The sequence below is a fragment of the Leucopleurus acutus genome, assembly GCF_964270905.1.
Source record: "Leucopleurus acutus genome assembly, chromosome: 1".
Taxonomy (NCBI): Eukaryota; Metazoa; Chordata; class Mammalia; order Artiodactyla; family Delphinidae; genus Leucopleurus; species Leucopleurus acutus.
The window spans coordinates 128,267,648-128,292,035 of NC_139142.1; the positions used below are offsets into that span (position 1 = coordinate 128,267,648).

General features: G+C 35.7%; 1 protein-coding gene across 5 annotated transcripts in view; it reads left to right on the forward strand.

Annotated features, from left to right (window-relative positions):
• RNF111 (ring finger protein 111) overlaps positions 1-24,388 on the forward strand; it is an 80,951-nt gene that overhangs the window by 32,112 nt on the left and 24,451 nt on the right. For 4 of the 5 annotated variants that reach the window (XM_082847655.1, XM_082847657.1, XM_082847658.1 and 1 more), the window contains exons 2-5: positions 1,516-2,411; positions 14,288-14,414; positions 17,444-17,607; positions 20,383-20,577. In XM_082847655.1, coding sequence (XP_082703781.1) covers positions 1,535-2,411; positions 14,288-14,414; positions 17,444-17,607; positions 20,383-20,577 — 1,363 coding nt within the window. In that variant the 5' untranslated portion in view covers positions 1,516-1,534. Of the gene's footprint in view, positions 1-1,461; positions 2,412-14,287; positions 14,415-17,443; positions 17,608-20,382; positions 20,578-24,388 lie in introns of those variants that run through there. The other variant, XM_082847656.1, reaches the window with a different exon arrangement.

A 24,388-nucleotide genomic window follows, 5' to 3' on the forward strand; every position in this document is an offset into this window, starting at 1 on the left:
CTGTGCCTTATCGTTGTGGCCTGTTTTTTCTTGCATTTAATTATGGTGATCCTTGTGTGACTGGCCACCTCTTACAGTTTCTCATTGCTCTACCCACGTGTTCACCCATCTTTATGTTCCTCCTTTACTGTGGATCCAGACAGGGCTTGATGACTGATCTTGGATACACCACCACCTGCCCTTGAAGAAGATAGAGGTTTTGATAGCTTCGTATAGAAATAAGTTGTTTCATTTTTTAATTACTGTCATCTGTTCATCTATTTGATAATAGTTATATACTAAAATATATACCTGTGAAGTTGTTTATTCCTGTAACTGTCATTTTTGGAGAAGAAAAAACTTGCTACTAAATATCTATCTTTTTTTCCTCTCTTTTTCGGAAGTGGTTTACAAAGTGCACGTTAAGTACAAAACTATGGTGTTAGAAGTTAAGTTAATGGTTACAACTCTTGGTGGGTGGAGTGACTGGAAGGGGATTTCTGGAGTGCTGGTTATCTTATGTTTCTTGATCTTGGAGCTAGTTACATAGATGTGTGAGAATTCACCGAGCTATAGACTTAGAGTACATGTGTCTTTGTTATACACTTCAATAAAAACTTAAGTTAAAATTGTTAACATTGTTTAAATCATTTTTAGCACTAGTAAAGGTTTTCATTTGTCATATTAACTACCTTTTAAATAAGTATATTCCATTTTGAGTCATTATATTTACTACCTTAAATTATCACCATTCTTATATGTACATTGAGTTGATGTAGATGCTATAATTTCAAGTCCCCTTGTTCAGCTGCTCATAATTTCAGAGATTTAATGATTTAGATTCTTAGATTAGCTGTAGAAAGTTTGATTTTATGCTCTGCTGTGTTGCTTTAACTGAATGATCTTCAGCAGTTCAGTTTTGGCTCTGGTCATTCGGTATGTATCTAAAACTTTATGAAATGCAGTAGTTGTGCCTACTGTCTATTGGTGAGTTCAGGTTCTTGTTAGAGACTAGAGTGCTATGAAGGAAAGAACCATGAAAGAGAAGCTATATTTATATTAGTTCGTTGTTTATAGTAATATACCTAACATAGTAACCATATAGATGTACAGAAAGTATTTGATGTAATTATCACTTTAAAATGTGATACCAGGAGAAAACCAGTGTTGACTAATCAAAGTCTTTTGAATTCTAATCCTTTTATCTATTTTTACTATAATAGGTTTTAGAGAAATTGTTTGATTTTGACCAAATATGTTATGCTGCTGAAGTTAGGAAGATACACAGTAAGATCAGTTTTTTGGTTAATAGAAATTTTGAAGTAGGCTTATGTTCTGTAATCTTTATTTCTAAAAATTAGGTTTATGGGTAAGAGGTATCAGAGAAAATTGACTCGTTACAGCCATTTTATATTCTGATGAGGAAAAGGCAATTCTGCCCTATTACAGGGATATTTTCAGTGGAATCTGAGAACTGTTTAAACAGTATAATAAAACACATTAACCATCTTTTTAATATCTTATTGTGTCTTCTAGGCCTTCCTTAAAGTTTCCCATGTCTCAATGGACTCCTGAATATAACAAGCTCTATACCTTAAAAGTGGATATGAAGAGTGAGATTCCTTCTGATGCACCAAAGACACAGGAGAGTCTGAAAGGGATCCTCTTGCATCCAGAGCCCATTGGGGCAGCCAGAAGTTTTCCTGCAGGAGTTGAGATGATTAATAGTAAAGTGGGGAATGAATTCTCACATTTGTGTGATGATTCTCAAAAACAAGAGAAGGACATGAATGGTAACCAACAAGAGCAGGAAAAAAGTGTTGTTGTGAGGAAAAAACGCAAAAGCCAGCAGGCTGGCCCTTCATACATGCAAAATTGTGCTAAAGAGAACCAGGGAATATTAGGATTGAGACAACACCTAGAAACACCAAGTGATGAAGATAACGATTCCTCTTTTAGTGATTGTCTTTCTTCTCCTTCATCTAGTCTACATTTTGGAGACTCTGATACTGTGACTTCAGATGAGGATAAAGAAGTCTCTGTAAGACATTCCCAGGCAATTTTGAGTGCTAAAAGTAGAACTCATAGTGCACGGTCCCATAAGTGGCCTCGGACTGAGACAGAATCTGTTTCAGGATTGTTAATGAAAAGACCCTGTTTTCATAGCAGTTCATTAAGGAGACTTCCATGCAGAAAGAGATTCGTGAAAAATAATTCCTCCCAGAGGACACAGAAACAAAAAGAGAGGATATTAATGCAGAGGAAAAAACGAGAAGTGTTAGCCCGAAGAAAATATGCATTGCTCCCCAGTTCTAGTAGTTCTAGTGAGAATGACCTCAGCAGTGAATCCTCTTCCAGCTCATCAACTGAAGGAGAAGATTTGTTTGTTTCTACCAGTGAAAACCACCAAAACAATCCAACTGTTCCCTCAGGTAAAAATTTTGTTTCTTAAGTTTCGGAATAGCATGGAAGCCATTGCATTGTGTTTGTGCTTATTTTCTTCTACATTTTAGTGATTTCATTGTATTTAGAAGGAATATGAGGCTCTATTAACTTTAATTTTTAAGCCATATAGATAAATTACCAACTGTAGTATTAAACCATGACCCCAATTCTAAGATACAAATTTTAAAATTTTCTAAAATTTTAAATAGAAAATTTAAAAATTTTCTATTTTTCTGGCAAAAATAAAGCAAGAGGTTTTATTGGGGGTTTTTTTGGAAAAAGTTTTTATTTTATACATAATCAGATTATATTTTGTGAGTTGTTGATTTATGGTACAGTTTTTTTTCCCATAGTGCTTCCTTATTACGTTTAGCTTTTATGAGTGCCTTTTCAGATAGCTATGTGATAGATTTCTTTCACATTCAACTACAGTAAGAACAATTCTAGTCACTAAAAAAAGACGCTTATTTTTCCTTTAAGTACTCTATTCTTACTGTTTACTCTTCCTTTGTCATGTTCTTTATAACGGAAAAATAATTTCAAGCATTTGAGAGGTAGCTTTTATTCTAATACTGGAACACAAACTTTTAGTCCTGATGGTGCTCAGCAGAGCCTATGATTAATCAGTTAAAAATGAATCGATAGATGACTAGCTTGAGTGCGCCCCTCACCACAGTAAATGTTATATTTAACTAGAATAAGTTCATGTACAGTCTCTGATGTGTATAAATGTTATATTTAACTAGAATAAGTTCATGTACACTCTCTGAAGTGTATGTTCCATATAAACCATTTTTACAGTTTGTTGTAATTTAAGGTAATTTGATGAAGTGAGCATTGAGTGAAGTCTGAACTGAGGTAAAAGATTAATTTCTTGTGAAAGTGTAAGGAAAGTGGGGTTGGGAGAGCTTTTTAAACGGCTAAGATAATGGTTTCCAATTACTGACACAGCGCTTTCCTAGTCTTTGCCTGATGTCCTGCCTGTTGAGGACAAAGCCTACTTACTAGTCTCCTGTGCAGATATGCCATTTCTCCCTCTTCTCTCCTTCTATATGGGTCCCTTCCTTTTCCAAGGCACCCTTTCCTCTTCCACGTTTATTTTTCTATTCTTGCCAGAACCCTGAAATCAGCAACTTTGTTCTTAATTTTAGTCTTAGCTATGGTTAGTTCATTTTTTATAACCTACCCAAGTATTTGTTTTAAAAAGAGTTAATTGAGATCACCTGCAGCTGAAAGGCGGTTACAGCAACCCTTCCCTGAGGTTTCTTGAGAAAGAGGGAGGTGAGAATAGGCATTGTCTTGCTTAATGTCACATTTCACATTTTTCTCAGGTAATTAGAATGTGAAGACTCTAGTTTTGGGAGTAGGAGCAGCAGAGTCCAATTTCTGCTTGAAATTAATGAGGCAGGATGGTTGGTGATGTAAAGCAGAAGTTCTAAGGACCTGGTATTTGTAGGAAGCATGAGAATAGAGTAAATGTAGGCCAGAATCTTTGTTTTTATCTGGGAAGAAAGGAGTTCATATATCCTCAAGTAGTCAAGATAAATGCGAACTCTGTAATTCATTTTAAAATCTTGTTTAGTACTAATTGTAGCACGTGGGTTTTTTAACTGTCTCTCTTGGAAGAATTACATTATTTTCAGACATTATCCATGTTTGTCTCCAAAACACAAATCCAAAAGTTGAAGCCAAGTACTCCTGATGTTTTCTGGTTCCTAGATCAGTGTTTTAAACTAGTTTTTTTTTTTTTTTAAACATCTTTATTGGAGTATAGTTGCTTTACAAGGGTGTGTTAGTTTCTGCTTTATAACAAAGTGAATCAGCTATACATATACATATATCCCCATATATCCTCCCTCTTGCGTCTCCCTCCCACCCTCCCTATAAACTAGTTTTTAATAATAAAACATTTAAAAAATATTTTAAAAAACCACACACACAAAAATAAAAGTCATATGTCTTAAAAGTAAGTTACTAATTTATTTGCATATATAAAATGTTGAATAAATGTCAATTTAGAAATATTGCTTATTGGTACCCAGATTTTCTGATAACAGTTTTATTCACACAGGCACCTTAGACTTTGGTGACTTGGTAATTGCTAGAACCACTTTTTAAGTCATTAGACAGTTTTTGTTTTGTTTTGTTTTGTTTCGTTTTTGCCGTACGCGGGCCTTTCACTGCTGTGGCCTCTCCTGTTGCGGAGCACAGGCTCCGGACGCGCAGGCTCAGCGGCCATGGCTTACGGGCCCAGACGCTCCGCGGCATGTGGGATCTTCCCGGAGCGGGGCACGAACCCTTGTCCCCTGCATCGTCAGGCGGACCCTCAACCGCTGTGCCACCAGGGAAGCCCATCTCTCACTTTTTTTTTTTAGTGGAGAATTCAGAACAATTTCTGACATCATACCATTTAACTTGTTTTATATACTACATATTTCCTGCAAACTGGTGGATCTAAAAGCTTGCTTAGATTTAGCAACTCGTCCTTGGTGGTGCTGTGTACTTTCTGTTGCATCGCATGTTAAAATTGATTAGAGGTTTCAGATGGTGTCATCCTGATCCTTCCAGTATAAAGTTCCCCATCAACATTTCATGTAATACTTTCAGCAGCTTTGATGATCTTGCCTAGATCCATTATTTCATTAGGGGTTGCAAAATGCTGTCTTTCTATCATTCTGTTACATTTATTAACGGAGGTTATTTCATAAGGAAGAATTCTCCCTGCATCAGCTAATTGTTTACTCTGAAATGAAGGTGATACAGTAAATGTAAGATGAATGCTTGAGTCTTTACCTTCATTTACCACTTTTCAGAATAAACTTCAGCAATATTCAGAGAGGTTTTTCATTTTCAATTATCATTTTGAACTCATGAATTTTAGCATAGTTGATGTGTTGCAGTCTTTTCATTCTTTTTGATGTTCAGATACTTTCATCTTTGGCCAGTGGGAGCATCTTCAAGTTGGTTTGTGTCCTTTTTGTTTGTTTGTTTTTTTAAAATTTTATTTATTTTTGGCTGTATTGGGTCTTCGTTGCTGCATGCGGGCTTTCTCTAGTTGCGGCAAGCGGGGGCTACTCTTCGTTGCTGTGCGTGGACTTCTCATTGTGGTGGCTTCTCTTGTTACGGAGCATGGACTCTAGGTGCGCGGGCTTCAGTAGTTGCAGCACGTGGGCTCAGTAGCTGTGGCTCGCAGGCTCTAGAACGCAGGCTCAGTAGTTGTGGCACACGGGCTCAGTTGCTTCACAGCATGTGGGATCTTCCCAGAACAGGGCTCGAACCCGTGTCCCCTGCATTGGCAGGTGGGTTCTTAACCACTGCGTCACAAGGGAAGTCCCTGGTTTGTGTCCTTTTGATGCCACTCCAGTAGTCTTTGATAACTTCATTACTCTCTGATGTAACAAGATAGTCCAGAGTCATCCTTTACATTTCCTGTTCCAAACCTGGAACTAGTCATTCCAAGCACTCCTGATTTCCTTTTATTGAGAAGTGATAGTTAGAAGCTATCCACTGGGAACGAAAGTGCTCATTGTTCTACTGGGTTATCATTGCTTTTTGTCTTTCTTAATGGACAGAGTTCGGAATGTAAAGATTTTAGAAAGATAAATCATTAATTCATATGACTATTTCCATTGAAAATTTAAGATTAGGGTTTTTATGTAAGCTTGTGTTTTATTTTTGGATCTCTTTACTATCACATTGAAAATCTGGATTCTTAACACTATTAATCACTTTTTTATTCTATACAAACTATAAATACGTAGACATAAGTGAACACTCATAAAGGAATGTAAATGAAAATCTCTACAATTATTATTAACAGTAATTCTATTGAATATAATAAAAGATTTTTCTGTGTGGTTCCTTTTTTGCCCTTGGCTGGTTTTCTGTGTGGTTATGCCACCAATTTAATATGCATTTAGGATCATTTGTGGTTGTTGCAAAGGATTTTGTTTTGTTTTTTAAGAGATTTGTAAAAATTGTTTAGTTTTGCTTTTTAATTATGTGAAATATTTACCTGATTCCAAAGTCAAAACTTTTAAACAAGATATATTCATTGAGGTCTAGTTTTCTACCTCTGCCCTCTCTTCCTATCTTTTTCTCCCTAATAGATAATCATTTTTCACTAGTTTCTGTTTTAGTTTGTTGTTCCATTTTTTTTCTCCTCAAAAATATTAGGGCTTCCCTGGTGGCACAGTGGTTAAGAATCCGCCTGCCAGTGCAGGGGACATGGGTTCAAGCCCTGGTCTGGGAAGATCCCACATGCTGCGGAGCAACTTAGCCCGTGTGCCACAACTACTGAGCCTGCGTGCCACAACTACTGAACCTGTGTGCCACAACTACTGAGCCTGTGTACCACAACTACTGAAGCCCGCGCACCGAGAGCCAAGCTCCGCAACAAGTGAAGCCACTGCAATGAGAAGCACATGCACCATAACGAAGAGTAGCGCCCGCTCGCCGCAACTAGAGAAAGCCCGCGTGTAGCAACAAAGACCCAACACAGACAAAAGTAAAATAAATAAAATATATTTATTTAAACAAATTATCAAATATATGTGTGTGTGTGTGTATATATATATATATACACACACATACGCACACACATACATACATCCTCCCCTTATCTTACTCAAAATATATCTCTTTCTTTCACTTAACGATGTATACAGTCGTTAGAGTATAGAGATATAATAGAGGAATAAAAGTTTATATATGATGAGATATAAAGGATATATAGGCTTTCATCCCTCTATTCATTCTTTTTCACTCCTCTTTTATTTTTTCCACAGGTCCACAGTACTTCATTGTATAGTTATACCCTAATTTGTTCAACTAGTCCCCTATCGATGAACAGTTTGCAGACTTTTACTATTACGAATAGCATTGCAGTGAATAGCTTTTTGTATATGTCATTTAATAGTTTTTGCCATTGTGTCTTTGGGATAGAATTCTAGGAGGGAATTGTTGAGTCAAAGATAAAAGAGTATGTTATTTTAAAAATATGGCCAGATTTCTCTGAGAGGATCGTAACCATTTTGGGTCCATCAGCAGTGTGTGAAAGTGCCTATTTTCCCAAAGCCTTTCCAGCAGAATTAGTTGTCAGATTTTAATTTTTGGCCCATCTGAGAGGCAAGAAATAGTATGTCAGTACATTTTTAATTTGTATTTTTTATGACTAATGTTTGTGTGTCTTTTCATGTATTTAAAGGTCATTTGCATTTCTTGTGATCAATCTATTCATTTCATTTGCCTGTTTTTCTGTCAGAATGTTGGTCTTCATTCTTGCATTCATTTTTAGAAGTTTTTTTTATATATTAGAGGTATACATCCTATATAACACATTTTCCTCAAATTGGTCATTAGTTTTTTGACTCTGCAATACTTCTTTACCTTGCCAAAATTTTTTTGAATTAGTCACATTTATTGACCTTTACTGTTTCTGGGTTTTTGAATCATAATTAGGAAAGTTTTTCCCACTCCAAGTTTAAAAGGAAACTAACCCATTTCCGCGCTAGCCCTTGTATTGTTTACCTTTTTTTTTTTAAACGTATAAAGCACAGATCTATTTGATGTTTGTCCTCATGTACAGTGTGAAGAATGGATCCTTTTTGTCTCATGTGGCTATCCAGTTATCCCAAACAAATCATTAAAAACTTTCCTATTGACTTGAGTTGCCACCCTTGTCATATGTTAAATTTCCATAAGTATTTGGATCTATTTATGGAGCTTTCATACTGTTCCATTAGTTGGTCTGCCTGTCCACTCACTAGAAGCACACTGTTTTAATTATAGACTCTTTCATGTTTTCCTGGTTATTCTTGCCTGTTTATTCTTCCAAGTGAACTTATAATCAACTTTTTATCTGAGGATGGTGGTAGTGGGGAGACACATGATGATATTTTTATTGGGATTGTATTTGTAGGCTAAATTAGGGTGATCTGACATCTTTGGGATTTTGGGTATTCCTCTTCCTTTTCATTTACTGAAATCATTTACTGAAATCTAGTTTTGTATCTTTTTTTAAAAAATAAATTTATTTTATTTATTTATTTTTGGCTGTGTTGGGTCTTCATTGCTGTGCACGGGCTTTCTCTAGTTGCAGCGAACGGGGACCACTCTTCGTTGCAGTGTGTGGGCTTCTCATTGCAGTGGCTTCTCTTGTGGAGCATGGGCTCTAGGCGCACAGGCTTCAGTAGTTGTGGCTCATGGGCTCTACAGCACAGGCTCAGTAGTTGTGGCGCACGGGCTTAGTTGCTCCACGGCATGTGGGATCTTCCCGGACCAGGGATTGAACCCGTGTCCTCTGCATTGGCAGGCGGATTCTCAACCACTGTGCCACCAGGGAAGCCCCCTAGTTTTGTATCTTGCAGGGAATGTTTTACAGGTGTTTTTTTTTTGTTTTTTTTTTTTAACAGCTTCATTGAGGTATAATTTACCTACCATAAAATTCATCCATTTTAAGTTTACAATTCAGTGATTTTTAGTAAATTCAGAGCTGTGCAGCCATTACTGCAGTACAGTTTCAGAACATTTCCATTAATCCCCAAAGATCCTGGATCCCTGTTTGTTTATAGTTAATCCCTGTCCTGCCCTCACTTCCGCATACAGCCTCTAATCTGTTGCTGTCTGTATAGACTTGCTTTTTCTGGACATTTCATATAAATGAAATCATACAATATGTGGTCTTTTGTGTCTGGCTTCTTTCACTTAGCATAGTGTTTTTGAGGTTCATCCATGTCGTAGCAAATATCAGTACTTAGTATCATTTCATTTCATTTCATTTTAATTTAATTCTATTCTGTTCTACTTATTTTATTATTTAGTTCCTTTATAGTATTCCATTGTATGGGTTTGTTTACCATTAGTCAGGTGATGGACATTTAATTGTTTTTAGTATTTGACCATTGTGAATAATGCTGTTATGAACCTTTGCGTACAGATTCTTTGTGTATGTATATGTTTTCGTTTCTGTTGGATAGATACCCAACAGAAGAGTCCCAAAGAAGAGTCAAAGCTGTTAAAACTTCAGTAACTTTTGTGACTGCAAAAGACAGGAGCAGTAGCGTAACAGGAAGATTTGATAGTAATTAGCACCAACTTGTTGAGTAGTTACGGCATGGTGATATACTTCATGTAAAGAGCCTGAGTTTAGAATTGAAATTAGGTGTTAATTCCAAGTGTTGCTCATGTTTGCTTGACAAGTCGTTTAAACTTTCTAAGTTTCAGTTTCTTCATGGAGCTAGACATGCAGAATATTATACATGGGACAAAGTATGTGCTCACATATTGCAAGCTATTCTTGTTATTGGCATCATACCAGACTTAAGGCACAGGGGGACCAGAATAATCAGTGATTTTGGGGGGTTCTTGAAGACCTCTGTCAGAGAAACCATTGTTTTTGTTACCATTGTTACACTACCCAGGTTATTACATTTTATTTTTCTCATGATGTATTAATACATTATTGACAGGGGGATTTTTGCCGAAACTACATCTCCAGTCAAAAATATGTTAAAAAGTACAAGCAAAATAAGTACAAGCAAAATAAGTAATCTTAAAAGAAATAGCTAAATCACCTGCAGTCCCATCACTCTTAGCTGCACTCAAGTCTCTCATCCTTTAATATTTCTACATGCAAATGACATGAAAATGAAATTGGCCCAATAAGAAGTGACCTATTGTCTTGATTTTTTAAAAGCTGTATTAAGGTTAACTTCATAATTTTAGGAATATTTCCTTTAAATTGTGTTTTAAATAATAGTCATTCTAAAGATGCCCAAATCTTGCCTAATTGTGATTATTATTTAGTTACATAATTTTTATGTATTATGTTCAAGTTATGCTTATAAAGATTCTTTTTAGAAAAATGTTTAAGCAATAAGAGTAACAGTGCCTAAATGAGTTATTTATATAACTTTTAGTTATACAATCTCTGTGTTCATAAAAAATTATATAAATTGAATTTTAATGCATTAGCAAAGCTAGCTTTGTATCATTTATCATTGGAACTTCAAAATGTTACATTGATATTTGACTTTGCATAACTGTGTAAAAGGTGTTTAATAATGTTAGGTGATTTTTTTTTTAACAGGCTTGTAAAGAAATTTCATGTATACATATATGGAGAAAAATCACTAATAAAGCTGATATATAGATGTAGCTTTTCTCCATGTAAAGTGGTAATGTCCAGTTGGTGGGTTAAAATAAGAGAGGTTTTTTTTTAAAAAAAAAATCCATGGTCTTTTATTTTTATATATAATGCTTTTAGTTTTAAATATATGATTGCCTGTGTACGCTTACCTTAAGCTGCATCGTGTATGTGATTACGAAGAATTAGAAATGTAATTTGGAAATTGAATCGATAATATTATTTTAAATAGCCACTGAGTGCTGCTATTTTGTTTTTCTCTGCCTATATTTATGCTGTTAAAAATACATTTGACCTGAACATGTGTATGTGTGTAATCTTTAGAACTTAGAAACTACTTTAAAAAATTTGCACATAATTTTTAAATCTTAATTTTTTTCTATTTAATGGATAGAGCAATTTGTAAGTATTCCAAAATAGAAATATTACGGAATTTTTTTTTTTTTTTTTTTTTTTGCGGTACGCGGGCCTTTCACTGTTGTGACCTCTCCCGTTGCGGAGCACAGGCTCCGGACGCGCAGGCTCAGCGGCCATGGCTTACGGGCCCAGCCGCTCCGCGGCACGTGGGATCCTCCCGGATCAGGGCACAAACCCGTGTCTCCTGCACCGGCAGGCGGACCCTCAACCACTGCGCCACCAGGGAAGCCCTGGAATATTTTTAAAATAACTATTTCTCCAATCAGATCATCTTTTATTACCTCTGTGATTTACCAGTGCCTTCCTTGTTATCCTCTTTGGAGTATCAGAGAGCATGTTATAGATCTTTGTCATGGGCTTGTAACCTCCTCCAGATAGTGGCCAGCTTTTGAAGTAGTGCAGATATTTGATGATGTAGAGGTATATTAGAGATGAAATTCCAGGTTGTCTAGGAATGGTGCCTCGGGTGAAGGAATGTAGACTGCGTAAATTCCACAGTGAGAAGAAAGTTGAGCCATTTGTTGTCATTGTGCTAAGCAAGAGTTCTGTAAGAGTTGGATAAAAATGAATATATGGCATCAATGGAATGCCACCGTACTAGTAGAAAATGTAATGAAGAAAGGGAGCATGTTTACAAGAGTAGCAAAGAGAATAAAGAGTGTAAGAATAATCTCAATAGGAGTATATTTAGCTTCTTTGAAGAAAATTATGTAGCTTTATAGAGAGTTACAATTATAATCAAACCAAACCCTCACTTTTTCTACAGGTTTATAAATATGATATTGGACAGATATGTTCTTGGATGAAAGTATGTATATTATAGAGATATCAGGGCTTTGTTAGTGATGCTTAATGCCAATCCAGTCCAAATCTCAAGAATTTTTCTCTCCCCTTGATTTTATAATCCTGAAGAATAATTAGAAAAACCTGAATCTACTAAGTATCAAAATAGAATTATTCCAGTCTTTTCAACAAATAGTGTTGGGACAGTTATGGATCTACATGCTAAGAAGGTGAATTTAGACCTTTTATATCATGTCAGACACAGAAATTAACAAAATGGATCACAGACTTAAATGTAAGAGCTAAATTATATAACTTCTAGAAGAAACATACAAATTCTTAGTCACCTTTGGTTATGCAGAGATTTCTTTAAAAGCTCACCAAAAACATGATCCATTAAAGAAATAGCTGATTTGGGCTTCATCAAAATGAAAGACTTTTATGTTTCATAAGACACCATTAAGAAAATGAAAAGAATATATACTACTATATATACTACTATACATGCAGTAGAACAGCTATAATAAAAAAGAGATGGTAACAGTTAGTGGCGAAGATGTAGAGAAAATGGAGCCCCATTTTCCTGGTGGGAATGTAAAACTGAACAGTCACTTAGGAAAACAATTTGGCACTTCATTAAAATGCTAAACATAAATTTACCATAGTATTTAGAAATTACATTCCTAAGTATTTACTGAAGAAAAATGAAAGTACATGTATGCCTGAAGTACATGTATTTATTTGTAATAGCCAAAAGTGAGAAAAATTCAGATGTCCATCAACAGAAGAATGGATGAACAAACTGTGATGTATTCATATGATAGGATACTGCCCAGCAGTAAAAAAGAATGAACTATTGATACATACAACATGAATGAATCGCAAAATAAGTACACTCAGTGAAATAAGCCAGATATGAAAGGATATGTAATGTATTACTCCATTTATATTGAGCTCTTGAAAATACAGATCAATCCGTAATGACAGAAAGCATGTTAGTTGTTGTAGGGATGTAGGGATGGGGTTAGAGGGACAATGATTGACTGAAATAGGGCATGTGGGATCTTTTTAGGGTGTTGGAAATGTTCTAAAACTGGATTGAGATGATGTCTGTGCTCCATAAACACACTAAAATCAGTGAAATGTACACTTAAAGTGGGTGAAATTTTAAGCTCTCAATATTCTTATTATGGGAAAATTCTTATCACAAGATATTACTTGTAAACTGTTGTCTGATCTTTACATTGACAGGTGATAGCAATGAAGAGAGAAGAATGTTTAAAAAAAGACATTTTAGCCCTAGATTTGTGGAAAATATAGCAAGAGAAGAAATGGAGCATAACTTTTCTTTTTTGTTGTTGTTTAACCATCTTGACCATTTTAAAGTATGCAGTTCAGTAGTTTTAAGAATATTCACGTTGTTGTGAAACAGATCTCCAGAACTTTTTCTTCTTGCAATCTGAAACTCCATACCCATTAAACAACTCCCTTTTCCCTCCGCCTCACAGCTCTGGTAACCACCATTCCACTTTCTCTAGGACTTTGACTACTTTAGATGCCTCACATAAGTGAAATCATACAGTGTTATTTTGTGACTGGGTTATTTCACTGAGCAGGGCCAGATTCTATTTATAATCTTATCTAATGCCATAAGTAAAAATTAGTTCTAGGTGAAGTAAATATTAAGGAAACACATTGCACCAAATATAGTATGTACCATCTTCTAGATGAGTGAGTACTTTCCGAACTTGGAATACTTTAGAAAAGAACACGTACAAAAAAATTACAGATTTTGTAGCACAAAACTGAAAAGCTACTGTGTTTTTCTTAAAAGAATACCATATTACATAAATTAAAAAACCTTGAAGAAAACTTACAGAGAGTGTGGTGTCTTCATTTTAGATATTAAAGGGTTGATATCTTATAGAATGTGAATATCTTACATAAGATCTTAAATCAGTACTTTTAGATATTATAGTATTAATATCTTTATATAAGATTATACAAATTCTTATGGAAACTACTAAAAGTTTGTAAAGAACAAACAAAAATCATAAGAGGAAACAAATGTGCAAATTAAGAGAGTAAGTACTGTTTTCACTTTGCATAGTGAGCTCTGGTTTTAAAAACTTTGATTTGACAGATGAATTTTACTTTTGTAATGAATTTCAGTCTTCAAAGTCAAAATAAAAATTTTGTCTTTAAGTTAGCTGACAGGCACATGCTCTTTATTTTTTTAATTGAAGTATAGTTGATTTACAACGTTGTGTTAATTTCTGCAAAGTGATTCAGTTATATATATATATATATACACATTCTTTTTTTGTATTCAGTTAAACATATATATACAAAGTGATTCAGTTATACATATATATATATATATCCTTTTTTTTATTTTTTGTATTCTCTTCCATTGTGGTTTATCATAGGATACTGAATATAGTTCCTTGTGCTGTATAGTAGGACCTTGTTGTTTATCCCATATGCCCTTTAAATGTTTTTTCTTTTTGTTTCCAGGAAATATTGATGAAGATGTTGTGGTGATAGAAGCTTCCTCCACTCCCCAGATCACTGCCAATGAAGAAATTAATGTTACCTCAACTGACAGTGAAGTGGAGATAGTAACAGTTGGGGAAAGCTATCGGTAAGATTTTAATTCCTGGTTGTATATTTGAAGTTTTAGATGTAAATGTTTAGACCCATTTGTGCTGCAGATATTTGCATTTTTTTACTTTTTTTTTCTTTACCTAGTTTTAGTGTGTGTATACCAACCAGATTAGTGGTTGTCAAACCAGACTGTGTTAGATTCATCTGGGAAGATGATAAAATATATATTGTTGCCTGGATCATAGCCCAGACCAGCTGAACCAGAATCTTAGGAATCAGTATTTTTTTAAGCACCCCAAGTATACAGTGAGTGTTGAGTCATTGCTCTAGATAAACATCAGTTTTACTTGGTGTTTTATAAAATTGAATTTGTTTTATGATTCAGAAAGTTCACAAACTCCTCTGAAATTTAGATGTGAATAGTACATAAGTATTGGGAATGATATTGGTATCTCATTAATACCAGTGATGTTTATGCTATTATGGTAGGACAACTTAGTATAAAACATAGTTTTTGGATTTTTTTGTCCTTCACTCAGTAATTTTATATAAGCCCTGTAGTAAAAAATGAATGCTATATCCTCATTTGTTTTGATAAATAACTGGAAATGACATTGCCCTTTTGAGAATCACTTTGACAGAAAAAAAAAAAGAGAGAGAGAGACCCTAACACAATTCATTTTGTGCTTTAGATGATTACAAATACTGGTAAAGGAAGCAGTGCACTACTCTTCTCTTTCGTCTGATACACCAAACTGTGGATGAATCTTAATTTTTGTGTTGGAATTAATTTAGAAATGCATTTGCTTAATGTATTTTAATTTGTTATTGATTTAAGAAAAAAGCATTCTTATTTTGGAAGCATGTTACAATCATACCTAGAATGTGCTTCTTTACTTGCCACTTTCCCATTGGAGTACTACTTCTAATGGCATGGAAGAGAGCACTCTATAATATATCCCTGTTTAAGTTTTAAATGATTTTCCCAGACTCTGAGGAAAATTGATACTCCACAGTACGTGCCACAGTTATTCTGTGACTGTCCATAGTGGTTGGTACAACGCTGACTCAGTTTTTATGAGCTATAACAATTGTTGAAACTAAGGACCTGTTTTTTCGTGGAACTGGAGAGCTTTCTTTTCATGTAGACGCTTAAATGTTCAAGCAGATGCGTTTACATAGTGATAGACAGTGCTCTTGAAAAAGACACACAGTGCTCATTAGCCGTATTTATTTTCCTTATGGTTACCTAGAATATTAACTTTGTCACTTTAGCTGGCTCTTGGCCCTTCCTGTTCAAGAGAGAATGTATCTGTGTTTCAGATCCCTTTGTGTCAAGATTTGACAGTTGCCACTAATTATAGGGGCGACTAAGGCCTCTGTGAAACTGTTCCTCATACATCAAGTTTTTTGCTGGTACTTTACTCAGCATTATATTTGGAGTTAGGACATCCTGTGAAGTTTTCACAGAAGTGCTGCATAGTGGACGTGGAAGTTTCTGCAGCTGTTAACAGCTTCTAAGAAATAATAGACTACTCAGTCTCTCATCAAATACTCTTGGTTTCTCAAGAATTTTAAATGGTGATCATTCTTATCTAAAACCATTTCAGCTTGAAATATTTGTTTACCTTCATGCCTTAATCTATACAATTCTTGCTGGAATACACGGTCTTTTTTTTAAAACTCTGTCTCAGGATTTAACCTCTGTACTCCTGTTACTTGAAAACTTAATTTTAGAATTTGAACTTCTTTCTAAACTTTTAGGCTCTGTAATTGCTGAGGCCCATTGTCAGCTCAGTTTGAACTTCGGAGTTCTCTTCTGAGTGGTCAAGCTTATACGATGACTGCATGTTAGTGCATCTGGCTCACTCTTTCCATACATAGTGACAATAAGCTTATAGGCAGTTTTACATTCAGTTTGGGCAGGAGAAAAAACCAACTTCGTAAGCCCCATCTTTCTAAAACATATTTATCTTTTTCTCCTTGAAGCCTGAGGACTGCATATTCTACATACTATCCCTCTGTACCCTTAGTCCAGATCGTTACAGTGAATCCTTTAAGAATTTTTTAAAATAAAATATATGCTGTAAGTAATTTAGTACAATACACATAATTAAAAGATGATAAAAGCATTCGGCGTTGAGGGTTTGTGATTATATGCCTTTAAAGCCTAAAGCAGCTCAAACGATGATGTTTCTTATAGTAAACTAGCTACAACTATCCGTACCTCTCCTGATGGCAAGAACTCTCTCCGGTGCTTTGAATCTCTTTTAGACAGTCCCAGAAACTTAGCTTGGTTTGGGACTCCCAAAGCCATGCTTTGCAGATCCAATCTAAACTAAACATAGAAGATCATGTGAATGTTAAATGTTTAGGGTGTTGATATTTTTGTTATTATACCTATGGTGAATAATTTTAGGTATTAACATAAAATGTAAATAATTGATTATAACCCAGGTGAATATTCGAAGTAAACATAGAAAAGGGAGCAGCATTCTTGAAACAGAATCCTGTATTTTACACCAGTGATTGGTCTAACATATCATTTTTCATTTTCTGAGGTCAGTTGATTGGTGAACATTTGTTGAACATTTAATTCAGCAGATGTTTATTGAGTGCTAGACATTATGCTAGTCAGAATTTTAAATTCTATTATGATTATTTCTCCGGAGAATTCTTTTTATTTTAATTTATTTTATTTATTTATTTTTGGCTGCGTTGGGTCTTCATTGCTGTACACGGGCTTTCTCTAGTTGCGGCGAGCGGGGGCTACTCTTCATTGCGGTGTGCAGGCTTCTCATTGCAGTGGCTTCTCTTGTTGCGGGCTTCAGTAGTTGTGGTGCATGGGCTTCAGTAGTTGTGGCGCATGGGCTTAGTTGCTCTTCGGCATGTGGGATCTTCCCAGACCAGGGCTTGAAGCCTTGTCCCCTGCATTGGCAGGCAGATTCTTAACCACTGCGCCACCAGGGAAGCCCCTCTGGAGAATTCTTGAATGAAGAATTTCACAACTTAGTTTGTAAGAAAGGCTTATGATTTCTTAGGTAACTAAAAATTTTGTTATTTAAGGTCTCGTTCAACCCTTGGACACAATAGATCTCACTGGAGCCAAGGTTCAAGTTCTCATACAAGTCGGCCACAGGAGCCACGGAACCGCAGTAGGATTTCTACTGTTATACAGCCCTTGAGGCAGAATGCGGCAGAAGTTGTGGACCTTACTGTTGATGAAGATGGTAAGTTGGAGTACTAGCAGTGTAGAATTATGAATAAGATTTGCTAAAATGAAGTATCTTTTTTTTTTTTTTTTAAAAATGAAGTATCTTAATATGCTAGAAACTTCTATTGCTGCTTAATGGTAATATATATTAAATTACAGGGAAGTTGCCAGGTATCCTAATGTTATTTTTCAATTAATATAATAACCTCAGTTTGTAAGTTGTGTCTAAAAATTCTCTCTGATTATTACTTCATTGCTTGGTAGTTATTTTCTTAGAAAAAAATTATTTTTACAAGAGGTAGTTTGATCTATCCTCAGACTTATGTGTTATTGATACTTTCATTTATAATATTGTTATCATACTTTAACTTTGCTATGAAAAATAGAAACAGCACTTTAAAAATACAGAACAGGAAAGCAATATAACTGAGTTTAAATGGTTAATACTGGTTATTTGAAATGTTCAGTTTTCTTTTAAAAGTTGTGTTATCCTTCAGTATAATAATATGGTTACCTTATGTGCTGCTCAGCTTTAGTGTTTTGTTTTGGCTTACAGCTGCACCCAAGTAACTGAGGAAATAAAGCTAGAGTTGGAAAACAGAGGTTAGGGAAAGTGGTAGCAAGTATGAATATATGAAGACATATGTGAATTTTCCCTCATAGTGACAATGGTCTTCAGATAGTAATAGTTACATCTTAGAAGGAAATGGTCAATCATAATTTCCTTAAGGAGACAGTAAGCCATATATGAATTTGTTAATTTTGGCAGTTAGCTATAAATTGGAAAAGATACATTAGCTAGGTAGGAAGAGTTAGGGGCCTTGTGCAATCAGCTCTCATATCGGCTGTTTGCAGTTTGGATGATCATAACTTTCAGAGTAGCAGTACTTTGGAATTAAGATGTTTATTAAGGGCTAATTTATTCCCATTGTCTACATTTCATTTAACAATGTCTTGGTTTTTACTTTTTTTATGATTTTTTTTTTTTTTTTTGCGGTATGCGAGCCTCTCACTGTTGTGGCCTCTCCCGTTGCGGAGCACAGGCTCCAGACGCGCAGGCTTAGCGGCCCTGGCTCAACGGGCCCAGCCGCTCCGCGGCATGTGGGATCTTCCCAGACCAGGGCACGAACCCGCGTCCCCGGCATCGGCAGACGGACTCTCAACCACTGCGCCACCAGGGAAGCCCTCGGTTTTTATTTTGAAACACCATAAATTATCTGTAAGGCAGTGGTTAATACAATAGGGATTAATTAAAGATTACTCAATTAAATATTGATGGCTCTTTTGGAAACTTTTTGTGTGTTGTCCCATGTGACACCTGCCATCCAGTAAAGTAACAAAAGGTGACAGAGTAGCCTTTTAACCCACTAGAATTTAGTTCAAACAGAATACTTTTACTTTTAGGTTAAAAGTATTCCAGTGATCAGCAGATGCCCCCTTCTCCCTACTGGTTTCTTTTAGTGGAAGGCTTCTATCTTATTAAAAATAAATTCAAAACTTAAGTTTATCAGTTAGACCAGTGGTTCTTACCTACTGGCCATTTTGTGCCCCTAGAGACATTTGGCAATATCTACAGACACTTTTGGTTCTCACAGTTGGGGGAGAGTGCTATTAACATCTAATGGGTAGAGGCTGGGGTTGCTGCTAAACATCCTACAGTGCAAAGGACAGTCCACCCCGACCCCCCTCCGCCTCCAACAAAGAATTATTCAGCCACTGTCAATACCAATAAGACTGAGAAACTGAGATAAACTATTTGCAAATCAACAGAGGTTCCTCCCTCCCCCTTTTATGTTTAGGCAAATATATTTCTTTAAGCATCTGAAGTACAGGGTCCCATATAGACTAACAGGTACTATTTGTGTTTCAGGAATCAGCGGACCTCACTTCATTGTATAGAATAGTTGTCCTCTCATTGTATATCACATTTAAAGAGTGATAATTCAGGTCTAATTATTGTGACTATGCTTTGCACAGATTTATTCCCATTATTCTTAATTTTTAAACAATCATTTAACAATTAGGGTCTAAAGTATAACTCATTCATAAGTTAAGGTCTGCCTGAAATTTCTTTTAATTTCTACTATAAAAACTTTAATTTTTATTAGAAAGTACTGATGAATATTAATATTGGCAAAAAAATTTGGGGGAAAAACATACAAAAAGGCATGTAAGAAATTAAAATGGTTATTAAAAATCATAGCTAATGTTTATTGAATGACTACTGCTTGTAAAGCATCATATAAAGTGCTTTATATGTGTGATCTCTGTTCATCCTAACAATAGTTCTATGAAGAAAATTCTGTACTTTCCTAGTTCTACAGGTGGAGAAATAGAGAGTGGTTAAGTAATTTATCCTAGATCATACTGTCAGTGATGAAATCAGAATTGCTATCCAAGCTGTGTGACTCTAGAATCCATAATGTAACCAGAAAGTACAATTTGTATACTGTTCTAACAGCCTGTGACAATGTGTATGGACATAGCAGAGGGACTTTTACTTTGCCTCTTTTCTTTGTGATCAGAAAACTTACATGGTCATTACCCAAAAAAACTATATTAGTCCTTTGAATTATTGGAATATACATATATGTGTTGGGTTTTTAAAAATGCAATAACATGTCATTTTAATGTTGCAGTTTAACTTTATGAAAACTTTAACTGTATATTGTACTTATTAGAGGAGTCATATCTTGTTTTAATAATTATCATAAAAATGTTAGCTTTTATTAAAATATAACCCATTACCTAATTTGCTTTGAAATGCTAATAAACATTTTCTATATTGTAGAACCTACTGTAGTACCAACCACTTCCACGAGAATGGAATCACAAACCACAAGCGCTTCCATTAACAATTCAAATCCATCTACCTCTGAGCAGCCCTCTGATACTGCTTCAGCTGTCACTAGTAGCCAACCCTCCGCAGTGTCAGAGACTTCACCTATGCTTGCAAGCAATAGTATGAGTGGTACTTCTACAGGAGGTATGTAAAAAAAGAAAAAGAAAAGACAAGAAGAGCGGGGAGGGGACTCTTTGTTAGAAAAAGGATTGTTGTTTTTAAGATTTTAGCTGTGTTAGCAAGAGTGTATTCTTAGAATAAGCATCATATGTGAACAAAGTGGTCTTTATTAGAATTAGACTATGACTTCATATTTGAGTCTGTGTGCTATATTACTGGAGTGTTATAGCTCAACTGAAAGAGATGGGGGAGAATTGAATGGCTGACACCAAAAATACAAGCAACAAAAGAAAAACATAGATAAACAGAACTTAATCAAATTTAAAATTTTTGTACATCAAAGGAAATTATAAGAAAGTGAAAAGATAGCCTACAGAATGGGAGAAAAATATTTAAAAATCATATATTGGATAAGGGTCTAGTATCCAGAATATATAAAGAACTTGCACAACTCAACAATAAAAAGAAAAGCAGCCCAGTTTTAAAATGGGCAAAGAATTTACATAGGCATTTTTCCAGAGAAGAAGGTCATTTGTACAAATGACCAAGAAGCACATGAAAACGTTATTAGGGAAAAGCAAATCAAAACCAGAATGAAATTCCACTTTACTCTCACCAGGATATCTATAATTAAACAAAACAAAAACAAAGAACAGGAAATCAGAAGATAAGCAGGGTTAACAAGGATATAGAGAAATTGGAACCTTTATTTATTTTTCTTTTTATAAATTTATTTATTTTATTTATTTTTGGCTGTGTTGGGTCTTCATTGCTGCAGGCGGGCTTTCTCTAATTGCGGCAAGCAGGGGCTACTCTTCGTTGCTGTGCACGGGCTTCTCAGTACGGTAGCTTCTCTCATTGCAGAGCACGGGCTCTAGGTACGCGGGCTTCAGTAGTTGTGGCACATGGGCTCAGTAGTTGTGGCTTGCGGGCTCTAGAGCGCAGGCTCAGTAGTTGTGGTGCACGGGCTCATTTGCTCTGCAGCATGTGGGATTTTCCTGGACCAGGGCTCAAACCCATGTCCCCCGCACTGGCAGGTGGATTCTTAACCGCTGAGCCACCAGGGAAGCCCCTGGAACCTTTATTAATATCTGGTGGGAATGTAAAATGGTGCAGCCACTGTAGAAAACACTTTGACAGTTCCTCAAAAAGTGAAACATAGAGTTAGCAGCATATGACCCACAAGTCCACTCCTAGATCCGTATCCAAAAGAATTGAAAATAGGAATGGGAGTTTTAAAAATTTTGATGATGTCATTTTCCCAATATTTTGTGGTGTTGTTTATTCTTTTGGTGTCACATCTAAGAAACCATTGCCTAACCAAAGTTCTCAAAGATTTACTCCTCTGTTTTCTTTTAAGAGTTTTATAGTTTTAACTCTTATCTCAGATTAACTGGGTCTTAAAGTAGTCTTTTTTCCGCTCTTGAATGATGGCACAGAGATAGGAACTTGCTGTTTAGTAACAGAGACATCATAGACCCTATAGCTTGTAGATTGACTATATCACCAATAATATCACCATTAATAACAAAACCACCATATATTTTCTATCTTTTTTTGGCTTTTAATAATATATTTAATTCTTATAATATCCCTGTAACTTACCTTGAGCAGATTGGAAAACTGCTTGTGTCTGGTTTAGATCTCCCTTCCCTGGAAACTTGAGGCAAAGGAGACTTGAGGCAAACTTGAGGAAACAAGGAGATTTCTCAGGGGTGTCTTTGAAAAAAAAAAATGTAGGCAGAAGTGAAACGGGCTTTTATTTCGTTTATTGAGTGCACTGTCTTTCCTGGTAGCTTTATGTACCCTATGCTTATCTAGATGTTATGTGAAACAGTCCCAACTTTATTTCAAGACAGTCTCAAAGCTTTTATTTATGTACTTATTTTTTAACACGCTTGTTTAGTTAGGATTCACATTTAATCTATTAGGTAGTAACTTCACTGCCTGAATGGCCTTCTCATGATATTATTCTATCTTTTAATGACCACCCTTGGGATAGACTTGCTCATGTTGTATTTCTCTAGACTAGGAGAACCTTGTTCCAGGCCAGATTGTTCCTCTGTATGAATCTGATAGAAGCACATACAGATATTCAGGTTACATTAGGGGCGTTCAATTCTGCTGGCTTTATTTCCTTCCAAGACTGTAGAACATCATTCACCTGTTTTCTTCACATCCTGTCATTACTTTGCACCTCCTTGTATATTTCCAACCTTGAATCACTTGAGCCATGTAGCTTCTCTCTTATCCAGGTTCCTAAATGGGACTGGTAAAAATCATAGAACCATGCAGATTGATGCCTCATCAATTTATGGTATCTAATCTTGGGCTTTTGGTAATAAGTTGTCATAGTGTGATAAATCCCAATCGGTTCTCTTTCCTTCCCCTCAGTGTCTATTCCAAAATTCTCTTATTCTTCTTAAGACTCTCATTTCCGGGGGTAGGGGGGATAAAAAAAATAAATGAAGGTTCTCAAGCATGAATACTTGTAACTTCCAGTCCCTTTAATAAAAACTTTTGTGTATTTATACCTATCCATATCTCCTAACTCCTGGTCTCTTAACTCCTTCTTATAGTTTCCAGTCTCTTTATCTATGCTCCACCTCCTGTCCTTTCTTGTGTCCTTGACCTTGCTTTATCAGTTATCTTCCCTGTGTCTTCAGCATCTTTGTTGGTTCCATCCCCTTCGTACACGCACGTGTACATTTGTGTTAAGTCTGTGTATACCTAAGTGGATCTTCTTCACCTTAAACTCCTTCATTTAACTTTAACTCTGACTCCTTTCAGAACAAACAAACATGATGTTTAAAAATCTGGCAGTAATTTTCTTCTCATCTTATTTTCTTCCAGGACTCTATTTTCATCCCTTCTTTCACTCGTCCATCTCATAACTGTAGGTGTTTTCACCTTCCACCAGTATGCCGATGACTCACTGTATTGTGCTTCAGAACACTCTCCTTGTTTTAAACTTTCATATCCAACCGCCTCTCCTCTGGACCATTCTGCAGTCACCTCAAACTCAACATGCCCCAATCAGCTTCTCATCTGTCTGACTTCTCAATGTTCTTAGCTTTATGCATATATGCTATCTTATATATTCATTTATTCAGCAAGTATTTATTGATTGCATACTATGTATCAGGCACTGTTCTAGACACCGGGAACACAACATAAACAGAGCTAACAATTGTAGTGGATAATAATAGCTAACATCTGTTGAACTCATAATATTGGTCAATAATTTATTTATATTAACTCTGATTTTTGTAATAACCTATGAGGCAGATTCTATTATTATTTTCATTTTACAGGTAAAGTAACTTGTCTAAGGTTATATGATAGTGGAGCAAGAATTCAAACCTACAAAGTCTGACTTGGATCTTGTAATCTTCCTTTATGCCAGGATTTCTCAACCTTGGCACTATTGTCTTTGGGCTGGACAGTTCTTGTGCGTGTGGGGGGGTGGGGCTTGTCCTGTGCATTGCAGGATATTAGCAGCATTATTATTATATTTTTAATTAATCTTTATTAGAGTATAGATGCTTTAATGTTGTGTTAGTTTCTGCTGTACAGCAAAGTGAACCAGCTATATGTATACATATATCCCCTCTTTCTTGGATTTCCTTCCCATTTAGGTCACCACAGAGCATTGAGTAGAATTCCCTGTGCTGTACAGTAGGTTCTCATTAGTTAACTCTTTTATACATAGTAGTGTATATATGTCAATCCCAATCTCCCAATTCATCCCACCCCCCTTCCCCCCCACCCCGGCCCCCGTAGCCATAGCAGCATTCTTGGCTTCTCCCTACTAATAACCAGTAGCACTACTTCC